General features: G+C 47.4%; 1 protein-coding gene across 6 annotated transcripts in view; it reads right to left on the bottom strand.

Annotated features, from left to right (window-relative positions):
* The window catches only part of Ampd3 (adenosine monophosphate deaminase 3), a 42,001-nt gene extending 23,836 nt beyond the window's left edge, over positions 1-18,165 (bottom strand). The window contains exons 1-2 of one of the 6 annotated variants that reach the window (XM_042691673.1): positions 18,024-18,165; positions 9,433-9,658 (exon numbers count right to left, since the gene is read on the bottom strand). In XM_042691673.1, coding sequence (XP_042547607.1) covers positions 9,433-9,653 — 221 coding nt within the window. In that variant the 5' untranslated portion in view covers positions 9,654-9,658; positions 18,024-18,165. Of the gene's footprint in view, positions 1-9,432; positions 9,659-12,596; positions 12,617-13,007; positions 13,593-14,017; positions 14,275-17,383; positions 17,456-18,023 lie in introns of those variants that run through there. The other 5 variants (XM_042691672.1, XM_042691676.1, XM_042691674.1 and 2 more) reach the window with 5 other exon arrangements.
* Between the last annotated feature and the right edge of the window lie 6,662 nt (positions 18,166-24,827).

A 24,827-nucleotide genomic window follows, 5' to 3' on the forward strand; every position in this document is an offset into this window, starting at 1 on the left:
TACTATCTTTTTGGGACAAGGCTCCTATTTTTTTGGTTATGGGACTTGAACCCTGGGCTTGGGCACTGTCCCTGTGCTCCTCAGCTCAAGGCAAGCACTCTACTGCTTGAACCACAGCGCCACTTCTGGTTCTTTTAGTGGTTTATTGGAGATAAGAGTCTCACAGACTTTCCTCCCTGGGCTGGCTTTGACTGGTGATCCTCAGATCTCAGCCTCCTGAGTAGCTGGGATTACAGGTGTGAACCAGGGGCCCAGCTGGCTGTTTACTTTTACAAGATAGAAACTGCCTCTCCTTAGGAGTTTTTCTTTGTCCCAGCCTTGCACAAGAGGCTGCTTCAGGAAACGACCAGCACTCCTGGAGTCCCCAGCCCAGGCCTTCCCTGGCCTGCCATCTATCAACTGGAGCTGGGTCAGCATTCTGACCTAAGGAAGATATCAGCACATCCCAGCCAATCATTCCTCAGCAGCAGATCCACTCCAGAGCCTGAAATTCTGTTGCACCTTTTGGCCAATCATGCCTAAAACGGAGCCATGGATTTGGGCTTCCTTGTATCCTCCAACAGGCTCAGCTGGGTCCCATGGGACTCAAAGTTTCTGTCACTGTCATATCTGTCAGTCACTGTTTTTATCTCTAGGCAACTTCATCCCATGATGCCTAAATTCTCGGCCTACTAAGGCCAAGCAACAAGTGATTTTTCAGGTGAGCAACAAGTAAGGTTAAAACAGCAACAACAAACCACACACACCCACAGGCTAAAGCTGGAGGGCTGCCTATGCCAAGGGCCTCTGAGGCTTGTCCTAGAATGTGGACACATCTACCCCACCGAGGAAGCCAGTTCACCAGCTGCTGCCCAGAGAGCTCTCCTTACAAATACTCCTTATGACTCCAGCCTTGGTTTTCAGTTCTAGCTCCAGATTGTTATGTACAAATGTCCTTAGGCTAAGAGCTCAGACCTTCAGGCCCTGGGACATGGTGAACAACCCCATACCACCTCCTCAGGGCCAGTCACCTCATGCGGAGACTGCAATCACAGAAGCCAAACGGAACCTGCATATCAAAAAGTAGGAAAAGCTATCATCTATTGCTGCATCAAATTGCAACCAATTTAGTAGCTTTAAACAGCAGCCATTTATGAGTTCATCGTTCAAAGGTGAGAAACCTGGCAGGCTCTGCTGCCTCTGTGTTTATAGCATCAAAAGTCAAGAGGAAGGTGTTGGCAACACTGTGCTCTGGTCTGGAAACTGGGGAAGAATCTGATCCCAAGCTTTCATTCATGTTGTTGGCAAAATCAGCCTCACGTGGCTGAACAACTGAGTCCCTGGCTCCCCGCTGGCTGTTGGTCAGCAGTCACCATACCTCCTAAAGGTATGCAAACAGCCCTCCATCTTCTAAACAAGGAGCGCTGTGTTGTTCTGAGACCTCCAATCTCTGATCTCCTCTCTGCTGTCTGTGTTGAAGGGCTTGTATAATAGATCAGGACTGTGCATAGATCTTCCTTTCTTAAGGTGTTGGGTCCTCCTTCCTCCTCCACTGTAGTGTTGAGTAACAGCTCAGTGAGGACAGGGGCATTTTAAAAATAGGGCCTGTATCTAGTGTCCACTCGATACTACAGAGGTAGAGAAAGGTAGCTAAGTGAGTGTGTACCCACATGTGTCCCCCTTCCCCTCCCCCATGTCACAAAATTTTTTTTTAAAGTTACCATAAGGCCAGGTGCTGGCTCACACCTGTAATCCTAGCTACTCAAAAGGCTGAGATCTGAGGATTGAGGTTCAAAGCCAGACCAGGCAGGAAAGTCCATGAGATTCTTATCTCCAATTAACCACCAGAAAACCAGAAGCAGAACTGTGGCTCAAAGTGGTAGAGTACTTGCTTTGAGCAAAAGAGCTCTGGGAGAGTGCCCAGGCCTTGAGTTCAAGCCTCACAAATTACCATAAACTTGAAGGGATGGATGGGTTTAAAGAGATGAGGAAGAATGATGGGGGAGGGTGACATTGATCAAAATGAATGGTATTCATAATCTGACATTTTGACTTGAAACCCCTTTGTAAACTACAATATTTTTTAAATGTTTAAGGAAGATGCCATAAGCTCTTTGGAATTATAGAACTATGAGGTCTCCTAGATGGGAAAGGCTATACCCCAACCTTCTCCCTACACTACAGCAGCCTTCGCTTGGAATTGTGACAGACTTAGATTCCCAAATAAGACATCAGTACTCATTTGCTTATTCAGTAGGTGACAAAGCATATACTCAGCACTAGGCCAAAGTTAAACACAACACACAATCTTTAGAAAGCGATCCCTCATGATAGGTTATCTGCCTTTGTCTGGTCCCACCTGTCAGAGCTTGTGCTAGCCCCTGAGGTACCAGGGAACGCCAGTTCATCCTACAACAGCTGGCCCACCCCCTCCTTCCCCCAGCCACCTGGCAGAATAGCACTGATGCCAAGGAGCTGTCAGGGTGTGGACTGCCAGGAGAACAGCTCTAGGCCAAGCTGGAAGCAGATCTGCCAGCGCCTCCAGTCATCCCCCAGATAGCTGGTCCTCCAGGGCCACAGGGACCTTCCTGCTTGCTGACCAGGCCTTCAAGACAAGGCAATGATGGCGGTTATTATGGCATCTCATCTTCTATCACTGGCACAGTATCTCTGCCTGCTCTGTCCACCCTCACCCCCACCCCCAGAGCCTTCCTATAACATCCGATTCTTATGCTAAATAAACTCTGGGAGTCTTTGTTGCTCTTCCTCCTAGAGAATAGCATCCATCTTCTCAGGGGCCTTCCAAAGCCCTATCTGTGAGTCTGTCTAGGGTGAGTCAGCCCGGCAAGGAGAGACACTAGCAGGAACCTTCAACCAAGCTTTCAGAAGTGTGAGCAACAGGGGAGGGGGGAGGGTGATACATGGACCCCGCCCCTTCATTCCATAACCCCTCAGGGACTAAGCCCTAGGAAAACAGGTAGCTCAAACTTAACCTGTGACTCAGGGGCTCCTGCTGTGATGATGGCAGAGCAGGACCCACACAGTTCAACAGACCTGTCAACATACAGTGCGGTCTGTGTAATAATATGCCCAGGATATTTTGGGATCCCAGAGGGACACCTAATCCAGACTAGGGGTGGAAACAATGAAGCCACATGGAGGGAGCAGGAGGGGAAATTTCAGAACAGGAAATATCCTGTTTGAACCCCTGCTCCCAGCTGGGGTGGGTGGGAGGTATGGAGAAGAGTCATTCTGGCAGCCCCTCTACTTCCAGCTGAGGAGCAGCAGGGGGGTTGTTAACATGCCACTGAATGCCACTCCCAAGGCCCACCACTATTATTGTTTCTAAAGTCACTGTCTAGATTTACATGGAACTGGGACCCCTGGCTCAAGGAGAGTAGCTGGAGAGCTGGCACCTGCTGTGTGACTCTGGACAGAGGGTCCAGAGTCTGGACAGAGGGTCTACTTTCTTTCAGGAAAGAAAGTAGAAACAGCTGACCAGGATGTATGCTGCACACTGGACACTGCAGGGGAGGAATCTAACAGTAGGGGACTTGCGGGGGGGGGGGGGGGGGGGGGGGGAGGGAGGGGAGGAAGGGGCACTGAGACCCCATAGTCAGCAGTCATGGTCAGGTCACCCATAGCCTGACCAGTATGGTGTAACTTTAATTGGCACACCTTGAAATCCATCGAGTGAAAAAGACCATAACCATAGCCTCTTCTTCCTTAGCAATAATAATCAAATGACTTAATAATGTCACAGCTGTGTTATATTCAACTCCTAACAAATACCTGTTTTACGCCAAACATGCTCTGGGAAGTAGCTATTTTGGACAGCCAAATTTTTCAGATAACAAAGTCTGTTCCCCTTATATCCTAACTTAAAATAATGTCGATGTGGCATTTTCTAAGTGCAATGTGCAAGTCTTGCATTCTTAGCAGAGCAAGCCGAACATAATTTGAAGTGTCTCCATGACTCAAGGTCATCGCTATACTATCCAGTCACCATCTCAAGGGCATTTTGTCCCTAGACTGCTATGCTCTGGAATCTTGTGTCTGCTTTTCATTACTCTGTTTCCACCCTCACTGTTGACTGTTAAACAGTAACAATAACAAAAAAAAAAAAAAGCCTCAACAACTATGCTCCAAGCTCCTCTGAGCATTTCCCGTGTGTTTGCTCATTCAGTTCTCACAAGCCAGGTCCTTTCATTACACTCATTTTACAGATTAGGAAGCAGTTAAGTGGCCTAACCAAGGCCATTCCAAAGTTGTCACTATAATCAGCACAATTCACTTTGGGACCCTGCAGACAGAACTCTTTTTCCTTGTTTTTAATGTGCTTCTGCAAATCTCTGACAGGCTAAACACTAAGACAAATAAGCTTTTTAGAATTCTGCTAAAAGAAAAGAGAAGATGGGATGAGAGGATTGGGGAGTGACAGTTAAAGGATACAGAATTTCCTTTGGAGAAGCCTAAAATGTGCTAAGGCTGGACATGATGATATGTGTCAATATTTCCTAACACTGGGAAGATTGAGGCAGGAGGATTATTAGTACATAGGCCAGTCTGGGTTATATAGTAAGATCTCGTCTCTAAATAAATAAAAATTTAAAGCTGAGCACAGTGACTCAACCCTGCAGTTCTAGACACTTTAGAGGCAAAATCAGTTTGAGGCCGGCTCAGGCATTAAAAAGGTTGTAAGACTCCATCTCAAACAATGAATGGCTCTGTGCAGTGGTATACAAAGCAAAGAACAAATAGGACTGAAATCCAGGCTAGCCTGGACTTGAAAATAACCAACTCAAAAAGGGGCCAGTAGAGTAGCCCTTACTACATAAAGCATTTGCCTAACAAGCAAGAGGCTAAGTTCAACCCCAGTACTATCAAAACATAAATAAACATTTTAAATGATAAAATGTTCTAGAATTGATTAAAGTGATGGTTGCTAACCCTCACTTAATTATACACTTTAAGTGGCTAGATTATAGCCAGGCTCTGATGGCTTATGCCTGTAATCCTAGCTACTCAGGAGGCTGGTATCTGAGGATTGTGGTTCAAAGCCAGCCAGGGCAGCAAAGTCCATGAGACTCTTACCTCCAATTAACCACCAGAAAAACCAAAAGTGGTGTTCGAAGTAGCAGAGAGCCAGCCTTAAGCAAAAGAGCTCAGGGACAGCCCAAGCCCTGAGTTCAAGCCCCAAAACAAAAAGGCTCTATGGTATATAAATCATTTCAACCAAGTTGTAGGAGAAGAAGGGGAAGAGGAAGAGGAAGGAGAAGAAGGGGAAGAGGAAGAGGAAGGAAAAGAAACAGGAGACAGGAAGGAACCCTGTGTGCACTCTGGTTGATCAGACATTTTTCATGTTGTGCTCAGTGTTAGTTAAGTTTGCATGTGTACACATGGAAGGCAGATGAACCTTGCTATGTGACACAGGCAAAACTCAAAACAGAGACCCTCTGGCACTACCAGGGCTTTCCAGTTCTCTCCTTGTTCCTAATGTTGCCTGCACCGACAGCCCACCCAAAGCGGAGACCTAGACAACTTCTTCTCCTCTCCATCTGGACCTGGCCTGTAAAATGAGGGTCTCCTCGAGCAGCCCCGAGGTCAGCGCTCAGACCCACAGGCCATATTAGCAAGCAGCCTGGCCCTACAGGGGACAATCCCATACCACAAAATTCCAAGTACTAGGAACTGACCTTTCTTGCTTACAATCAACTTGTTTTTCTAAGACGCTGTTTTACTACCATAATTCTTGCTTGTGCTTCTACATTAAACATAAAATGGTTGTGGGTATTTTGTTTGGATTTGGGGGTGGTTGTAAATAAAGGAGATACAGAAATTATAAAGAAAAGTCTTCTCTGAGTGCCTGGGTCTGGTGGCTTTTTTTCCAAACCAGAAGCCCCATCTCATGGTCCAGATCGAAATACAGACACATAACCCCAGGGCTCAGCAAATCTGCTTACTGCTTTCTAGAGCCTGTGAGCTCCTTTTGGGAAGGTGCACTTCATCGTGTATACCAGAATGTCAAGGAGGGAACGTAGGTGGAGAGGGATCTGGGGAGGTATCCTCCATAAAAATATGAACCATGTATTCACATAAAGATACCTTTCATCCAGCAGGAAAGTTCAAAGAAACCTTGGGTGTACATAGATCCAGGGGTCATGGCAGATCTGACATGTGACCCCAGGATCAGGCTGTATTTTCAGAAAAGAAGCAAATGACACAGACAGACTTATATCCACCTTCCTTCTCTGTCACTCAGGAACTGGCATGGACTCCTTGGGAACACTACCTGGTGCCATTTTAGTGATGACACTGGATCAAGCCGCTAAGACTCCACCCCTGCCTGAAGACAGGAAGTTTCCCAATTAAGATGTGGCCATCTAGATTGAAAAGATATGCACTGTCACTCACTGACTATGTATCCTGGTGCAAGCACATTCAACTTCCCTGGGCCTTCCTTGCTTCATTGCAAAATCTAGATGCCACAGGTACCCACAGTGAGCTTAATGTGCAAACGAAGGAACAAGCAAGCTAAGTGGCCCAGCATTCAGCTCATGTGTGCCCTCAACCCTCCAAGGTAGCAGCAGCTGCTCCAGCATCCCATCCCAGCAGCAAGAAAGTAGGTACATAAGTGTACCCAGATCACACAAATCCTAAGCCTTTTTACATACATATCCCTTCATTTCCCACAATGCCCCATAAAGACAGCTACTATTAACATGCCCACTGTATAAGCTGAAGAGGAGGCTGGGGAGCTAAGGTCACCGAGTATGCCAGTGAGTAGCAGAGCACTCACTGATACGGTCCCTGTGAGGCAGCAACAGGGAGGCAGGAAATCTGCTAGATGTCTACCTCCCCGAAGCATGGGTAAGGCCTACGGTGGAGCCTGGGAACACAGTGAAATGCCGATGAGGTCAAATGGGGGCAAGTCCAGGATACCACATCCTAACAGGAAGGGAGACAAAAATTTTCTGGAGAGGAGTTTACAGAGGAATGTCTGAAATGGCAGTGTACCACTGGGACTGAGAATAAGAAAGCTTCTGCGTTGCCCCTCACCTGAGCTCTGGTCTAAAAACCACAGCCCTTTCCTAATTTTTCTGCAGATGTGAGGCCTGAGCTACTCTAATGGAAATTCGCCTCAGACACTTACTGTTCCTGGTAATAAAAATGCCAGGACTCCTTTTCCTCTCATTATGAAGGGTCTCAAATGCCCAATTCAGAGCACACAGAAAAGCCTGCAGAGCAGTCAAGTCCCTGAGATCAGCCTTTCTGCCAGACTGGCACCGGGTAGACAAGGGTCTCTATAGTCAAGTTCTTACTTTCCAGGCCTGAGTATGTCGTGGAGCCTGGCCCTGCCCACCTCACCTAGCACAAATTGGCCCACAGCCCTCTCACCTTCTCCCTCTCCCTCCTTCTCTCTTCCCCTCCCTTCCCTCCCTCCTTCCCTCCCTCCTCTCTCATTACTACCTTAAAATAGTTGTACTAAAGGGTTCTAATTTAATAAGTCTATTCATATGTACAATGCATCCTGATCCTATCACCCCTGTCATCTTTCTCTCCTACCCTCCCATCTACCCTATCCCAACAGTCTTCTTGGGTTTCCAGGTTCCATTTTCACATATGTATTCACATATGAATATTATGATTTACCACCATTCCTATTTCCATTAACCTATACCGCTGCTCCTTAATCCCCAACCCCTTAAGACATGTTTCAACTTCCTAGTATTTGTTTTATTTCACTGTCTGTAAGGGTTCAAAGGGGATACAGCATGGAATTTCACCTCTACATATACCATAATCAGTCTGATAGGGTATGTAAGCATACTGGCCCATGACCTTGAAAGCTGTCTCCTCCAGGGGTTCACAGTCCCTTCTTTCGGGGACCCACAGCCTCCCTCACCAAGGAAGGTGAGCACTGATCTTACAGATGGAAAGTTTCTGTTCTTATTTTTAAACCAGTAATCAACTTCTTAGTTCTTCCCAGACAAGTCAAGGAAATGCTTAAATTCGGTACTGCCAGGAAAAGGAAAGGACCTTCCTGTAAACACAAGGACCTTGGGAAGGGTCTGACCTGTGAGTGGGTCTCCAAGAGGCTCAGAGTCCCATGGCACTGGCTGACAAGGTCTGCAGTGTGGTAGGCAAGTGGGGACCCCACAGCAGCCCCATATCCCAGGTGAAAGGTGATAACTTCTTCTGCACTTAGACTGAGACCTTAACTTCTTATCAGGGAGCAGAAGGCCTGTCTGATCTGGACCCTGCCTAACTTGCAGCTGCAGGACCTGGCACATCTCCCTCCAACTACATCAATCTCCTTGAGGTACTTGGAGGCCTCTGCCCTGTCCAACTCATCTGCCTGTGAGGCTACCACCAACTCCACCCACCGGTGCTCCTTTGTACCCCTCAAGTCCATACTAAAATGTTCTCTACAAAGAGAACACCCTCAACTGCCCAATCTAATAGAGATGAACACCGCTCACTTCTCTGTCCCTCTTTTATTCTCTTCCCCAACTTCCTTCCCACCCTCATTATTCACTTCCTTCACTGCATTCATTGTGCCAGTCCTGAGCCTGTTTGTCCCCCTATCTGTTCTTCATCCTCTCCTCTGTTTCCCATGGGGTGTCAGATGGCATGAGTTCTCCCAATGGCAGACCCTGAGGAACCTGGAAGTTACAGAAAGGGCAAATCAAGGTATAGTACCTCCTTATGTTTTTTATAGTACCTCCTTATATGTTTTCAGCTCTGCACTGGGCTCCAGTTTCTACTGAGAAGATCTCCAGACTTCCAACTTGCCCAGAGCAACCATACCCCAGGCTCCAATACACCACCTCTTTCTCTTGTCTTATCAGCCCCTTACTGTGCCTATCGCTTCCCCCCTATTTAGCTTCTCAGCTTCAAGACCTATGTAACAAATTCCTTGCCTGAAAATCCTATTTCCAACATTCAAATGGTTTCTGTTGTTTGATTTTTCTGGGTAGACCCCAGCGGATCCAGGATTTGGCATAACTTATAACTTATAACAACTTATCCAGTTGCCTAATTTTTGTTCTCCACCCACTGTGAGTTCCACAATTGATCCAAACTGAATATTGTTACAATAGGACATTGTCCCAGCACATGGTAACTAATGCAAATGTAGATGAGTCATGCCAACAAGTAAAGCTAGTGCTTCCCCAAGAAATCCTCAAATTCCCAGCATGAACAGGGAAGTGCTATTTGGAAGTGGTATGTATTTCTGCATGTAATCTGTTGCATTTAAAACATCAGGAGAGAATGGGGTTTGATCTTTTCAACCAAACATGCCCCAAGACATTCTTCAGGAAGTAAGTGGTGAGTTAAGGGGTCTTGGTTAAGAAATGAACAGTCCCAGGGATGTGCTAGCCCTCTGAAGTACCCCAGCTCAGCACACAACAATACTACACACATAAAAGCCAAGTCCCAGGGACAAACCTTTTAGCAGTTTCCACAGACTTCTGCTCAGCCAGTTCCTTCTGCAGCTCCCGCTCCTTGGCTTCCTTCTGCCCAATGGGACAGTCCTCAGGCACGGTGAAGAGGGAGAGGGCATCTTTGCTGTCCTCCTCTCTGAGCACTTTAGCAAATACTTTCTCCGCCAGGAGTCGAACTTGCTCATCCACTTCTGAGATGCTCAGCTTGGGGAATTGGCGTGGCATTTCGGCTAGCAAAGAAATAACAAGTGTGAGACTGCATGCTTTGGTCCCAAGTAGATATATTCTAAGTCCCTAGAATGGGAAGCAGGAGATCTGGCCTCTACCTGGTCCTTGGCTCAGCTGTAGATTCAAATGCCAAATTTCATAAGTAATCAGGTATGAAGTACATAAGATCACTCACATTTCATTGAGAAAGGAAATGTTCAGAAGTCAAAGAATGAACTGCTCAACCATATGTTTCCATTTTCTCATCCTTTGGGGAATGTACAGCATAAAGTAGCTCCGCTGCCTTTGCTTCCAACACTGAGAAGAGTCAGGAGAGAGTTCAGAACTTCCCCTCTCCTCTTCAGGAATGGTGTGAGGGCCACAACATGAACAAAACCTTCTAAGACCTTAGCTTAGTACTCTGAAAGAAGCAGTGAGCTTCAGGCCCACAAGATTATAACAAAGCCCTGGGAAACACATTTGCTGAAAGAAGGAATCTGTGATTACAGTTTTAAGGGACCCCTCAGTCTTCAAGGATCATTTAACAAAATACCTAGCAAATATAATGAAGATTTTGAACCGGGATACTGTTTACTTAGCTGAAAACTCACTTTGTCAAAGAAGCTTTGCCTACCTACCTCTCTGCATCTTGGAAGCTGTATTAATCTTCCCTCCTTCCCTCCTTCCTTTTTCTTCTTGTTCCTCTGTGTCTCTTTCTTTGCAAACACTTGCATAGCACTTACTGTACACACTATGCAACTGTTAAAGCTCTGTTACTCTAACTGTTCCCATTTTCCAGATGAGGAAATAAAGGCATACAGACCAAACTCACCCAGGGTCCCACTTGCAATAGGTTGGCAGAAGTCTATGCTGTTCTCGGCTTTTTTTTTTTTTCCTTCCTGGCCCTTTCCTCACTGAGTCTCTACTTTGGGAACATAAACTGGGTACCCAGTTCCACATCTGTGCCTTAGTTACTACACCACGCTACTGAACTGTGTCCCTTTGGGCCCAGGACAGGGTTTCCTCACAATATCCCTCATAAACACCACACTTACAAAATGAGTGCATATCACCACCTTTTCTCTAAGAAGCCTCCACTGGAAACAGCTCTGGAAGAGAGGTTTCTGACCACCTATTACCACAGTTTCTTTAAGGCTGGTTTAAGAGACAAATGGTTTTGCTGACCATTTTGTTGACCAAGGAGAGACGGTGCCTTGTTACAGTCTAGCAGAGAGAGGAAGCAATTACAGGGGTGGGGGCTCACTGGGCCATCTTAGAACACTCATTCCCTGACCTCACAATTTTCTCATCTGTGAGATTAAGTTATGCTACTAAATGATCTCTGAGGTCCTGTCAGTTCTGAGAGGCATAATTCTAGGTGCACAGGTTTCCGGTGCCTGAGGCTCCCTGCTCTGTTCTTCTCTGTGGTAGACAGGGCTAATTGATGACACAGGCAGGAAGGAGGAAAACAGGCTAGTAATGGGCAGTCAGAGCTATGTCTGTGGGCCTTGACTCTGAAACTCATTTCCCCCTCCCTAGGTACCAGGGCCATGCTTTTCCTAGACATCTTTTTTCACCCTCAGGGAGTTGGATGGGTGGGAGCTGGTGAGGAAGAGCCAACTCTACATGCAACCATGCCCAAGACAGCAAAAGCCTGGCCTCTACAAAGAGGAAGAGGAACAAAGCTGGCTGTGGAGATTTCTGTGTCCTGATGACAGAGAAAAGGAAGCTAAGGGACCATCAGAATAGAGACTCAAGAAGAAGGTGACAGGAGAAAAAGGTTGAAACAACTTAAAAAAAAAAAAGCAAGAATCAGAAAGCATGATCAGGGCAGAACAAAGCTAGACCCCATCCCCCAACACCAAATCTACAGGTTCAAGAGCATGTCATGTGTCATGTCATGGCTCTGAAACAGGCTCAGGTAAAGGGCAGCAAAGGCCAGAAAGCACCCCATAAGGTACCTCATTCTAGAAATCTAAAAAAAGTATCCGAAGGAAAAAAAATAGAAGTTTTTGCCTGCATTCTTTATATAAAGAGCTTTTCAATATCCAAATGACTGCATACCTACTTGCAATGAATTTTATAATTATGATGATGTTGCAACCACATCTCCTAAAACAAGATATGCAATATACAAAACCACAGCATACTTTGACTACAGTGATCTGGAGATGCATTGCTTTATGTCCAGGGGCTGTGAGAGAGACACACTCAAAGCAGATATCATTCAGCCATCATGCCATTTTTACATAAATAAAGAATAACAGGGAAACAGATAGAAAATGAGGGAAAAAATAAATCAAACTCCTTAATTCCAGCAGTTTGGGGCAGTTAGGACCCACACAGAAAGAGCCCAGCACAAAGAGAATGACACCACTGAGACACACCCCCCCCTCCCCCCCCCCCACCAACACACACACACACACACACACACACACACACACACACATACACACCTGTGGCTCCTACCCTACAAATAAATGGGACTCCTCAGAAATGGGCATTTGGGAGAGTCCTTTATATCACACATGGGAGTCCTCCATCTTAGAGGACTACTACCTTGCTCAAGTCAACCAAACATACTTTTCAGTATACATCTTTAACTTATATAGCTTAAATCAACCATCTCAAACTGGATCATAAGAGACACTGATTGCTTATTGCTGGTAAAACAAACAAACAACAAACAAAAACAACCTGTGATTCATTATGGGGGAGATGTATCTCACATCCCCCTAGCCCAGGTCCACCAGGTGCATTGAAGACCCCAGCATCATCATTGGACAGTTTCTTTAGAGAACTCACATGAATCACCTACAGAACTTCAGCTAGTGTATTAACAACTGAGGAAAACTTCAACTATCCTCAGGATGGACTCCGTGATGCAGGTGGGAGTTGAGCTACCTATGTGGGTTTTGCATATCTGTTGTCTTCTGGCCATCCTAGACACAGAGTTCCCACCTTCCAGTCATGCCCTGCAGCGCACTCTCCCCTCTCCAACACCTGGCAGGCCAGGGCTGCCAAGGAAAGCCCACTCTGCAAGTGCCAAGAAGAATTCAGTTCCAGCTGCCTGGTCATGTCTGCCTTTCAACCATTTGTCAGCCCAAGCCAATAGGCTTGCCAGGCTTAACTATGAATTCGCCAGCATCAGTCAGTTAGTAATACAGCTTATCTCATTGTTACAGGCAGCAGGGTCTGATGAGCATCGAACAAGCATTCCCAGGTCAGAAAGCTCTAAAATGCCACCAATTTCAACAAACAGTAACAGTCTCTCTAGAAAGGAAGCCCCATGCCACTGAAATCCTTCCTCACACAAACAAAGCTATTTCCTGCTCTTGCCAGATGCTCACTGACAGAACCCATGACACAGACCTGAGCCTGGCGCTGGAGGCTCCATGACGACTCCTGAGATTGCCACACAGACGACGTGCTCCAGCCAGATACTGCCTGCTGCCGGGGAGGCTGAGCTGAGTCAGTGTAAGAGCAGCTAGCTGGGTCCCGCCTGCTGCTGCAGCTGGGGTGGGAGGTCTCTGCTTTGCCTATCCGTGAGCAGGAAAAGTCTTGGCTGGAAATTCTCCCATGACTATGAAACACAAGTGGAAAATTTCCAAGAGTCCTAATGCCCCAGGTGATGCTGGTTATCCAAGGCAAAATGGCTGTGGTATCCTGAACACCATGTCCTGGCCTTGCTCCCAGGCCTCAGAAGAAACTAAAGTAGCACTGCTGGCCAGAAGAGCAGGAGCAGCAGCAGCAGCAGCAGCAGCACACTGGGCTATCCTGGGAGCCACAGAGATAAGCCATCCCACCCTCCAACACCCAGCTCCTGAAAGCCAAGCACAGCCCAGCAATACCATCACCTCTGCTGCTTCCAGTGTGAGTCCCACTTAAGCCTTAACCTGACCACCAGTTGTTTTTGTAATCCATTTGCTTGGCTTCTGGGTAGAAGTTGGGACCAGAGAGCAATAAAGTCTCCTCCTCAATGGCATAGCCAGCTCTACTTCCTCTCAGAAGACTCCCCCCCCCCCCCCACCCACCAGACACATAAAAGCACCCCTCCTGAAGCTGTCTGAAGGCAGAACAGGAAGCTCTTCGTCCAGTTGCCAGTAACACCCTCTCTCCTCCCCTCCCCTTCCCCTCTAAAAGAGGAAAGGCCCATGAACCGCATCCTCCTTGCCCAGAAAAGAAATAAGACTCAAGGGGAAGGGATGGCCTTGGGGCAGATGGGGACAGCAGATAGGGCAGTCCCCTCCTGGGCCTTCCCTTCTTGCCACACATCACAGGTAACTAGGCAGACTGGCAAGCTCTCCCGGACCCCTCCCCACTACACCCACAGAAGTTCAGCCTGGCCCACCTAAGCCCACCCTTCACCATCCCTTTCTTACTGCTGCTCACATGGGCCTCCAGTCTGAGATCCTCGGGAACAAAAGCTGGACTCCACCGCCCTTCTGCCCCAAGTGACACCCAGAGGCCAAGCAGAGTGGATTACAAAATCACAGGCACGTAACTCTGTGCCCTTGAGAATAGAAAGGCTCAGAAGAGACAGGCAGCCTCCAGTGACTTCCACAAACTGTGTGGGTCTGGGAAATAATAATCATGAGCAAAATGGCTATTTCAGTAGCGCTGCAAAAATCCCATGGAGAAGAGTCCAGAAAGGATGGGTCAGTTGTTTACCAGGAGGCTAGTTGTAGCCCTGTCTTGGCCCTGAGTCATCTCCTCATGTCCAATCAAGAGGCTGTACCTTGCTGAGCCCACATCCTAACTCTTATGAACACGGAACAGGATTACACCATTGACACATGATCTTCAGCTGGGCTTTAGCTACCCAGAGATTACAGTCCACCTGTTCACACAGCTGTTTCATAAACAGTGTGATCAGCAGGCTACAAGTAACCTAGAAGGAGGGTAATATGTATTCATTAATTAAATGGACTTACAGAATAAAAGAGAAAATAATCCAGCCTTTTGTATTGTTCAGCCAGATGGAAGGGAGGATTCATGATTTCTTCCACTGGTATGTTAAGGATCGGTTGGACAGGAGAGCAGTTGGGGTATCCTAACCTGTGGATCTAAGCCCAGTGCACTCAGTAATTCTATTCTCCACCTTGAATGAGATCCTCAATAGCCTTAGTCTAAATACAGTACAGCCTAGAACCTAAAAGGACAGATGGCCTGAAAATACTGCTTCCCATAGTTCCTCATGTGGAGATTCATCACAATTTCTACTGATTGATCACCTGAGAAGTCTTGCAGTAGAGAAATCTGTTTGGGCTGAGAAGGTGGCTCAGTGGTAGAGCACTTGCCTTGCATGTGTGAGGCCCTGGGTTCGATTCCTCAGCACCACATAAGCAAAAAGAAAAAAGCCGGAAGTGACATTGTGGCTCAAGTGGTAGAGCACTAGCCTTGAGCTGAAGAGCTGAGGGACAATGCCCAGGCCCAGAGTTCAGGCCCCACGACCAGGCCCCCCCCCAAAAAAAGAAATGTTTAACTTTGTTCAGCCCAACACATATATTTGACCATCCCACTACTGCCAACACTGGGGGGTGAGGGAAAACACCTATTAACCTATTAATAGCTTATGGTATGGGCATTGGGCAACGCCTTCCACTTTGTCTTCATTTCCCAGCCTAGAGAAAGCTGCCTTCCTGGCCTCACCAGATGCAGACAGAGATAGGCAACCGCCCTGCTCAAATGAATCCTGCTCTGCTACTTAGTTGCATGACCTTTGGCAAGTGTCTATGCTTTATGGTAGTTCAGTTCTATTCCTATAAAAGCAGGGTAATTAAAATACCACCCATTACTATGTCATGGGTTGCCATGACAAATTAGCATACGAAAAGTGCTTACATTCATCTCTGGCTTGCAATATGTGCTTTAAATGTATTATCTGTCAACACCACTATCTCCACAATCAAATAACGACAGTTCAATTGAGAAAATGAATGTGACATTTCATATAGACCCTGGATCCTCTTATTCAACATTATTTATTAAGAACCATATAGTTCCTACCAGGATACAAGAAGAAGGCAGCCATGTTGAAATGGAAACCCAAGATCAGAAGAAGAAACAGCTGTCTCCTCTATGAATGGAACCTCTTTCTGGCTGTGTACAACCAGGACTCCAGCTCCAACCGAGCCCACCCTTCCTAAGCCCTAGTCTGTTCCTCATGCTCTGTATGAGAAGACAAAGCCATTGTCTCTTGTCTTAGAAATGCAGCAGGTACTTGGAAGAACTAGATTAAAACCCTTAGTAGACCAGGAAGACCAATAAAGAGCTTTAGGGGAAAAAAAGGATCTGCTTAGCCCAAAGCCTGTTCTATCTACCCATGATATTATCCAGATATGCGACTGGTTTTGAGACCATTTGAAAAGTGATCCAATAAATATAAAGGAAAGAAAGACAAACTTCAAATCTCCAAGAATTTTGTTTATGTGTGCACATGTGCCAGTCTAGGCGCTTGAACACAGAGCCTTGTGTACTGTCCGAGTTCTTTTTGCTCAAGATTAACACTCTACCACTTGAGCCACAGCACTACTTCCAGTTTTTTGAGTAATTTATTGGAAATAAAGAGTCTCACAGAATTTCCTGCCTGGGTAGACTCCAAACTGCAATGGCATGAGCCACCAGTGCCTGACTCCCAAAGAACTTCTTGATGTAGGTAGGTAAATGCTGCCCACCCCTTATCCAAGATCTCAGGAGTAATGGTGGGCTAAGGATGAGGCTGAGAAGTCACTCTCTCCCAGCAACCCAACCACATAGAACCTTTATTCTTGAAGAGGGCAGCACCCATCCCCCATCCTCTGAGACAGAGAGGCTCCTCAGAGTTGTTGCCAGGCCAGGCCAATCACCCCAATCCTGCTGTCACCGCTGAGAGGCGGGGTTAGCCAGGCTGTGTGGGAGCTGAGGAAGGCTCTGTCTGCCAGGCTCCATGACTCCACTACTACTTAGTAGTACTGATGCTTCTGCCAGGGGAGGAATTTCTCCTAGGAGATTCAGCTGCAGTCAGCTTTTCCCTGAAGGTGGCCAAATGTTGGTCCCTCCATCAGAGTAGCCAACAGGACTCAGGCCCTTTCCGACTTCTCTCCTAGTCGTGCTGCCAGCTTTCACCCAGGCCTTTTGTTCACTTGTCCTCAAAAAGCTTCCAGCCACACATACAGTAGGAGCACTCAGGACTCGCAAAGGCTCATCAGAGGCCTCTGCCAGCCTACACCAGCCATTAGCACCTCTATTGGCAAAGAGGCTACCAGGAAGTTCAAGGGCAGAAAGCAGACTCCTAGAGCAAGGCTGTACACCTCCCCCTGCCCAGAGAAAGCTGGAGGCAGGGAATAGGGTATCAAAGTATTCCTGATCCTATCATCCTGGCCATGCCCTTGCCTCTAGCCAGGCAGGCATCTGACTCAGCTGGCCACAGCAGTCAGATCTCTAGCACCTAGAAACTTGTCCAGGTGCTTAAGAGGCAGCGTGTCCCTTCATTTCCCTAAATTTTGCTGATTCAATCTAGGCCTCCAGGAAGCCGGAATATGGTACTGCTTGCTGCCTCACCTGAGGCCGCTGGAATCCAGGTTCCCACCCCCGCGTCCTGCCCCCGGAAACGGAGGCCTGAGTCTATGGAATCACGGATGAGCCTGCTGGTGGTGGGGTGAGGGGTTCCGCGCTGCCGAGGTTCGGACCCCAGAGTTTCAGGACTCCCCGCTGGGGCCCCAGGGCGCGGGGCCCACAGTCAGCCGTGCAGCATCGCTGGCACTCACCGGCTTCTGAGGACAGGGCCATGCCGTGGGCCCGAGGGCGGCTGCAGGGCTGGGAGCGCAGGTGACGCGCGGGGCAGGGCGCACGGCGAGCGCCGCCGAGCGGGGGCTGCGGAGCGGTGGAACCAGCCTGAGCGGGGCCGGGGCGGGACCCCGCGGTGCCCCCAGCCCGAGCCCGGCAGCGCCCGGCGAAGCCCCAGCTCCAGAGCCCCGGGGCGGGCCAGGCGGGAAGGAGCGGGCGAGCTGTGCACCACCCCGGCACTGCCCTATCTGGGCGCCGGTGGGGCCGCCGCCGCCCGCCCGCCCCACCGGGTGCCCACCAGGCCTGTCCGCCGCTACCTGAGGCGCCGGGCCCCGCCGCCAACGGGAAGCCGGAGAAGCACCGGGGCGCGGCGGCAGCCAGGCCCCCCGGCCGGAAGCGCGCCCGGCGAGGGCCCGGGACGCAACCGCAGGACAGATGCCACCCGGGATCCCCGCACCTCGCCTCCGCCGCCGCCATCAGCTGGGTTACAACACCGCCCCTCTGCGGGGTTCACGTTTGCCGGATCTCCTCCTTCCCTCCCCGCTAGAATTGTCCCCAAGGCAAGATTCGGGGATGGGGGGGCGGTGGTCTCGACCCCCCTTACACACAGAGGTGACTTACTCCCTGGAGTGGAACCGGCCTTCAAGCATCCGTTTTCTCCCAGGTGTGTGTGTGTGTGTGTGTGTGTCTGTCTGTCTGTCTGTCTGTCTGTCTGGTCCCTGTCCCTCGTTTTCCAACCCTCTGCCGCCTGGCTTCTGTGCCCGCCCCATAGAGTCCGGAATGACCTTCTAGTTGCCAAAGCCAGTGGGTGCCCGCCTTACAGCCTGGCTTGCTCACCTCTTCCCAGCTGACCACGCCTCCCTTCCGGGAATGTTAGGAGCACAAGGTTTCTGAATTTAGCACCTGGATCCCCCCTCCGCCACCCCCACCCCCCACTCACACACTCTCTATCACAAACACCCGGGTGCCTGTTGTGGCTCTCTGGCCTCCAAGGCCTGGCTTTTCCTTGTACTGTGCCCGCCCAGGGCGGGGCGGCTCACTGTGCACCCCAGCTCACTCCACACACCCACTCTGGGGATCCCACCCCCTCACGAGGCTGTAACAGCCTCCTGCTTGCTAATGACTCTTGAACCTCATCAGAGGAGGGGGGGGGAGGAAGGAGGGGGCGGGGGGGGGGGGTTTTCTCCACCAGAGATTCCTAACCCTATGAAAACACGACCATATTCGAACTCTCTAATTTCCACCCCCAAGAACGTGCCAGAACCTGCTCCTGTGTTTCTGGTCTTGGCAAAGACCCGCTCCCCAGGCCACATTTGGGAGCCACCCACCCTTCACTCCCAGAGCCTTTTGCCGGATTAGTCCTCAAGTAGGAGGAAGGAAGCATTCATTTTATTAGTGAGCACAGCCAGCCAGGTGTAATTAATCCACTTTCACAAGGCTGTCCTTTTAACCACCAAGCTCTATTCCTTCTGCCTCATAGCCTGATATTTATAACTCATTTCTTTATATAAATGGTATGTTTATAAGACTATGTTAATATATAATAAAAAAGCACACTAAATACCATAAAAGGATGTGATAAGAGTTAAAACAATCATTTTCATTTTTTTTTTTGTATATGTGCCAGTGCCGGGGCTTGACATCAGGGCCTTAGCTTTTTCCACTCAAAGCTAATGCTCTAAAACTTGAGCTACAGTTCTACCTCCGGCTCTTTGGTGATTAATTGGAGAGAAGAGTCTCATAGACTTTCCTGCCAGGGGTAGCTTTGAACCTTGATCCTCAAAACTCATTCCAGAGTAGATGAGACTACAGGTGATCAGTGAGCCATCAGTGCTCAATCAACCATTTTCAATCATTTTACTTATCGTGAATGGAACAATACACCTTTTCTTTTCACTTTAAAATTGTTTACAATCACCTATATAGTCACAACATGGCTAAAATAGGTTTATTAAATCTTAGGAGATGAGAAAGTACGCTTCTAAATTCAATTAATGTCAATGCTTGCTACTAGGGGCCATTGTTGTTATTTATCTTAAAATGACAGCTACATAGAAACACACACACACAAACAAAAATATAGAATGCAAGTTTTAAATCACAATTCTCACTGTTTAAATCCCCTTTACCAATTCTGCAATTGTGAAATTCCACAGGAAACTCTTTTTTGCCCACGAAGCCAGAGTTTTCAATGAGGTTTTTATCAATTGTTCTTGCAAATATTTTTAACAAATAGGACTTTTTTAAACTTAAGATTGTAAGAAGGTTTTAATACAGATGTTAATTCTGCAGACTGTGAAGGGTGAAGGTGACACTGACATGTTTTATGTCAGCACTGACATCACATAATGAGACAGTCCAAGCACCTTTTTTCAATGTGATACTTTCCCCATGACCTTTTGTTTCTCTTTTTTTGGGCCAGTACTGGTGCTTGAATTCAAGGCTTCTGACTCTCCCTCTTTCACAACTGGCTCTCTACCACTTGAGTCACAGCTCCAGTCCAGCTTTATTTTTTTCCTGATTAATTGGAGGTGGAGTCTCTTGAACTTTTCTGTCCTGGCTGGCTTCAGACCAGAATGTTGGGTCTCAGCTTCCTGAGTAGCTAGGATTCAAGGCTTGAGTCACTGGCACCAGCTTCCCCATAACGTGTGTGTGTGTGTGTGTGTGTGTGTGTGTGTGTGTGTGTGTGTGTGCATGAATGGGTATGTATGGTCCTAGGGCTTCGTCTCAGTCCTGGACACTGTTCCTGAGCTTTTTTGCTCAAGGCTAGCACTCTACCACTTGAACCATAGCTCTACTTCTAGCTTTTTGGTAATTAATTGGAAATGAGAGTCTTTGGGAGTTTCTTGCCCTGCTGACTTCAAACTGTAATCCTCAGATCTCAGCCTCCTGAATAGCTAGAATTACAGGCATGAGCTACCAATGCCAGCATCTTATAACCTTTTAAAGCATGATTATTTTCTTAATTCATTATTAAATTGTCACCTTTACTTGAAAGGACATAGTAAGAACATGTGTGTGTGAGAGTGTGTGTGTGTGTGTGTGTGTGAGAGAGAGAGAGTATGTGTGTGTGTGTGTGTTTCTTTCTTCTAGGTAGCACTCTTGTCACATTGACAGCCAGCGAAATTTTGCCCTTTATCTAAAGAAATTCCTCTTTAAGGGGCTGAGATGTTGTGCAAATGGTAGAATGCTTCCTTGGTAAGCATAAGACCCTGAGTTCAAATCCCAGTACCACCTGAAACAAAAGTTATTTTTAAATTCCACAACTTGCAACTTCATTGCCTTGAGATAATCAGTAAATCTGAATCCTATAAAAGATTTTCAGTGTTGTTCCACATTTGATTATAAAGTTTCATAAATATTTCATTCGTTTTTTAAATAATCCATGTTATTCACATCTTGTGGTAGTTTGCACCCTTCTAGCTGCAACTAGAAGTTGTTGTAACTTGTAAATGGATGAAGCCTTAATGAGCTTCACATGTCATCCCTCTGCCTTGTATTCCAGAAAGGGCAGCCAACCCACTAGTGTTACGCTCATACATAAAATCCACAACAGTTTTTGCTGAAGAAGTCACTCACTGCTGTGAACATATCCTTATTTTGTAGATCACAGAAAGTATTCTCTTCCTGAGTATTATCATCAAGAAGTATGGCAGAGCCTTACACCAGTGGTTCACACTTATAATCCCAACTACTTGGGAGGCTGAGAGCTGAGGATCCCAGTGCAAAGCCAGACCAGGCAGAGAGATCTATAAGACTCTTAGCTGCAATGAACCAGCAAAAAGTTAGACTTGAAGATGTGGTTCAAGTGGTAGAGCACTAGCCTTGAGCAAAAAATTCAAGTGAGAGCTTTAGGCCTTTAGTTCAAGCCCTAGTACACACACACACACATACACACACACACACACACACACACACACACACACACACAACCACCATTCAAGATAAGCATGGCACTCTCCAAATACCCAGTTTCTCTGTCTCTTTTTACAATCTCCTGGATTACAGGAGGTGGCCTGGGAAGGGTTCTGCTTCCAAGAGTGCTTTACCAGTGCCCATTCAGTACAGCTCTTCTCCAACATGGGGTGCCAAGGGGACTGCTACTAATTAAGAGGATGAAACCATGGTATATGGTCTGACAACAGAGCAAAAATAGGACAGCAGGAGGACACAGTAGCTGAAAGGAAAGTACCCAGGACAGTTGTCCCAGCCCTGGCACGAAAGGCCATCAGAGCCCACCCTGATGCAGTTAGACCTAATTCCTCCCAGCTTTCACTCCATGCACTCAGCCTACCTGAGCAAGCTGGAGTCTGACTGACAGTAGGCATTGTGGTCTCCTTACTGTTAAGAAGTGGTTCCTCCTTTTGGGAAATGGGGTTCTAGAAAGGAGGTAATAAATCCTGAGCACTTTGGACATTAGCATGAGAGCTAGGCACTAGTCACCTGCCACATACTCTCAGGATTGTGGAAGGCAAAGAGGGGGATCATGAGAGAGCTCAAGAGAAGGTTGAGTCTGGGTTGAGTCTTTCATGGGCAACTGAGGACCTTGGGTTTAGGTCCCTTACTCCTCTCTGCACTGGGGCAAAGGAGGGTCTGTAAGGGAGGATTTGAGGCCTTCGGCCCATAGCTGAAAACCACAAAATGCCTTCTTCCTAGTCTGAGAGCTTGGTGGAGGCTAATGCTCCCACTTGTCTGACAGGCATATGGTATCTCTAATTACATTGCAGTCTGGGGATTGGCAGCCCTTCCCCATCTGAGAAGGGCCTGCTGTCTCTGCCTTCCCTCCAGAATGGTGTCTGGCCCTGGTCCTCTCTTCTGGTAAAATGTGATGACTTCTGGATGGGAATCACACTCACACAGCCTAGCTGGCACTGTGAGACTCCCCCAGGCCATCTCCTTCGCTCCCCCCCTCCCCCCTCCCCACAATCTTTTGCCTTTGGATTCCTGATTCTGAGTAGTTCCTGTAATTTTGAAAACAGGGTAGATGAACAGAGCATAACTTAGACAAAGCCAGGAGACCTTTGTCTCCTGGAGATGCAGTGACTCTGTTGCCTGCTACCCCCCATCCCACCCCAACTCACCCCTATGCTCATGCATTCTCCTTAGGTGACACCAGTTCCCAAGGCTCCTCCTGACATTCCAGCCCCAGGCCATATTCCTCCCTATGCCTGGTTTGATTAGCAGTGAAAGGCCAAACTAGGAGAAGGAATATGTAGCTATCCTCTCCACAGTATTGGCATCTGAGTTGAGTGGAAAGCTCTGGAAGGCTGGCTACCGTTAGTCCTTCACCAGTACCAAAAACATCCAAAATATCCATAGCCCCGTGGATTCCACCAGGGGCCACTGGAAGAAAGCCACAGTTTCCCTCATGAAATTATATGTAAGAAAAGAACTACTAATATCACTGGTCAATGATATTATAGAGCAGCTCAGAATGCCCAGTGCCTTCATTACTAGGTATTTAGACCCAGGTATAATCTCAACTACTTGAGAGGTACACTAAGCAGGATCATGGTTAGGAACAACATTAGTGAAATACAGGGAAGGATTTTTTTTTTAAGTTCCTCAACTTTTGGAGATTGAGCTTGTGATCTCACTGAAGATAAACACCTCTGGGAGGAGGAAGAGAATTCTACTTAAGAATCTGTTGGCTGATGGGCTGGGAAGGTGGCTCAGTGGTAGAGCGCTTACCTTGCATGCATGAGGCCCTGGGTTCGATTCCTCAGCACCACATAAGCAAAAAGAAAAAAGCCGGAAGTGGCGCTGTTGCTCAAGTGGTAGAGCGCTAGCCTTGAGCTGAAGAGCTGAGGGACAGCACCCAGGCCCAGAGTTCAGGCCCCACGACCGGACCCCCCCCCCCCCTCAAAAAAAAAAGTATCTGTTGGCTGAGCCAGGCACCGGTGGCTCACACCTGTAATCCCAGCTACTCAGGAGGCTGAGATCTGAGGATCTCGGTTAAAGCCAGCCGGGGCAGAAAAGTCTAAGACTCTGATTTCCAATAAACCACTAGAAAACTGGAAGTGGCGCTGTGGTTCAAGAGATAGAGCATTTGCCTTGAGCTGAAGAGTGCAAGGACAGCACCCAGGCCAAGTTTAAGCCCCACGATTGACAAAAAACAAAGAATCTGTTGGCTGAGAATGTGGCTTACTGGTAGAGTGCTTCCCTAGCGTGCATGAAGCCCTGAGTTTGATTCCTCAGTACCACAGAAACAGAAAAGGCCAGTAGTGGTGCTGTGACTCAAGTGGTAGAGTGCTAACCTTGAGCAAAAAAAGTGCCCAGGCCCTGAGTTCAAGCCCCAGGACTGGCAAAAAAAAAAAAAAATAAACACATGAAGAAATGCTCAACCTCCCTAGCCATAAAAGAAATGCAAATCAAAACAACACTGAGATACCACCTTACCCCAGTTAGAATGCCTATAATCAAGAACTCTAATAACAACAGATGCTGGAGGGGATGTGGACAGGGGATGTGGACAGAAGGGAACCTTACTGCATTGTTGGTGGAAGTGTAAACTTGTTCAACCACTTTGGAAAGCACTATGGAGGTTCCTTAAAAGACTCCACATAGAGCTCCCCTATGACCCAGCAATCCCACTTTTGGACATTTACCCAAACGTTCACAAACAAGACCACACTAAAGCTACCAGCACGACTATGTTTATTGCCATGTTATTTACCATAGCTAAGATATGGAACCAACCCAGATGCCCCTCAGTAGATGAATGGATTAAGAAAATGTGGTATATATACACAATGGAATTCTATGCCTCCATCAGAAAGAATGACATTGCCCCATTTGTTAGGAAATGGAAAGACTTGGAAAAAATTATATTAAGTGAAGTAAGCCAGGCCCAGAGAAACATAGGTCCCATGGTTTCCCTTATTTGCAATAACCAGTGTATGTCTGAGTCAAGCAGAAAAGGTCAGATAAGTTGATGTTAGGGAAATGAACCCTAACATATATATTCAAATGTTTTTTTTTTCTTTCATGCGATTGTTTCTAGCACATTTATAAGATTATTTCTTTGTTGCTTTGTATGTCCCTCCCCCGCGGTATAACCCCTGCTTTCACTGTATTTGATGTTAGTATGATTTGTGGAGGGAAAGGGCAAAAACAAATCGTTTAAATAGGGATACAGGTGGACCCATTGCAACAATGAGATGTACAAGTGGTTATGTCGAAAACGAACTTTACAACTTTGGCGGGGGGAGGAGGTTTGGAGAAAGACTGGGGGGGGGGGCAGGAGGAGAATGGGAAGGGATGGGAAGGGGAAACAAAGGAGGCTACAATGCTTGATAAGAAATGTACTCAGTATCTTGCCCATGTAATTGTAACCCCTCTGTACGGTATTTTCACAATAAAAAAAAAGAAATTTCAAAAAAAAAAAAAACAACATTTGTTGCAGGAAATCAAAACCTTAATGAA

Source organism: Dipodomys spectabilis, unplaced genomic scaffold (assembly GCF_019054845.1).
Source record: "Dipodomys spectabilis isolate Male_0828 unplaced genomic scaffold, ASM1905484v1 ptg000145l, whole genome shotgun sequence".
In the NCBI taxonomy this organism is placed as follows: Eukaryota; Metazoa; Chordata; class Mammalia; order Rodentia; family Heteromyidae; genus Dipodomys; species Dipodomys spectabilis.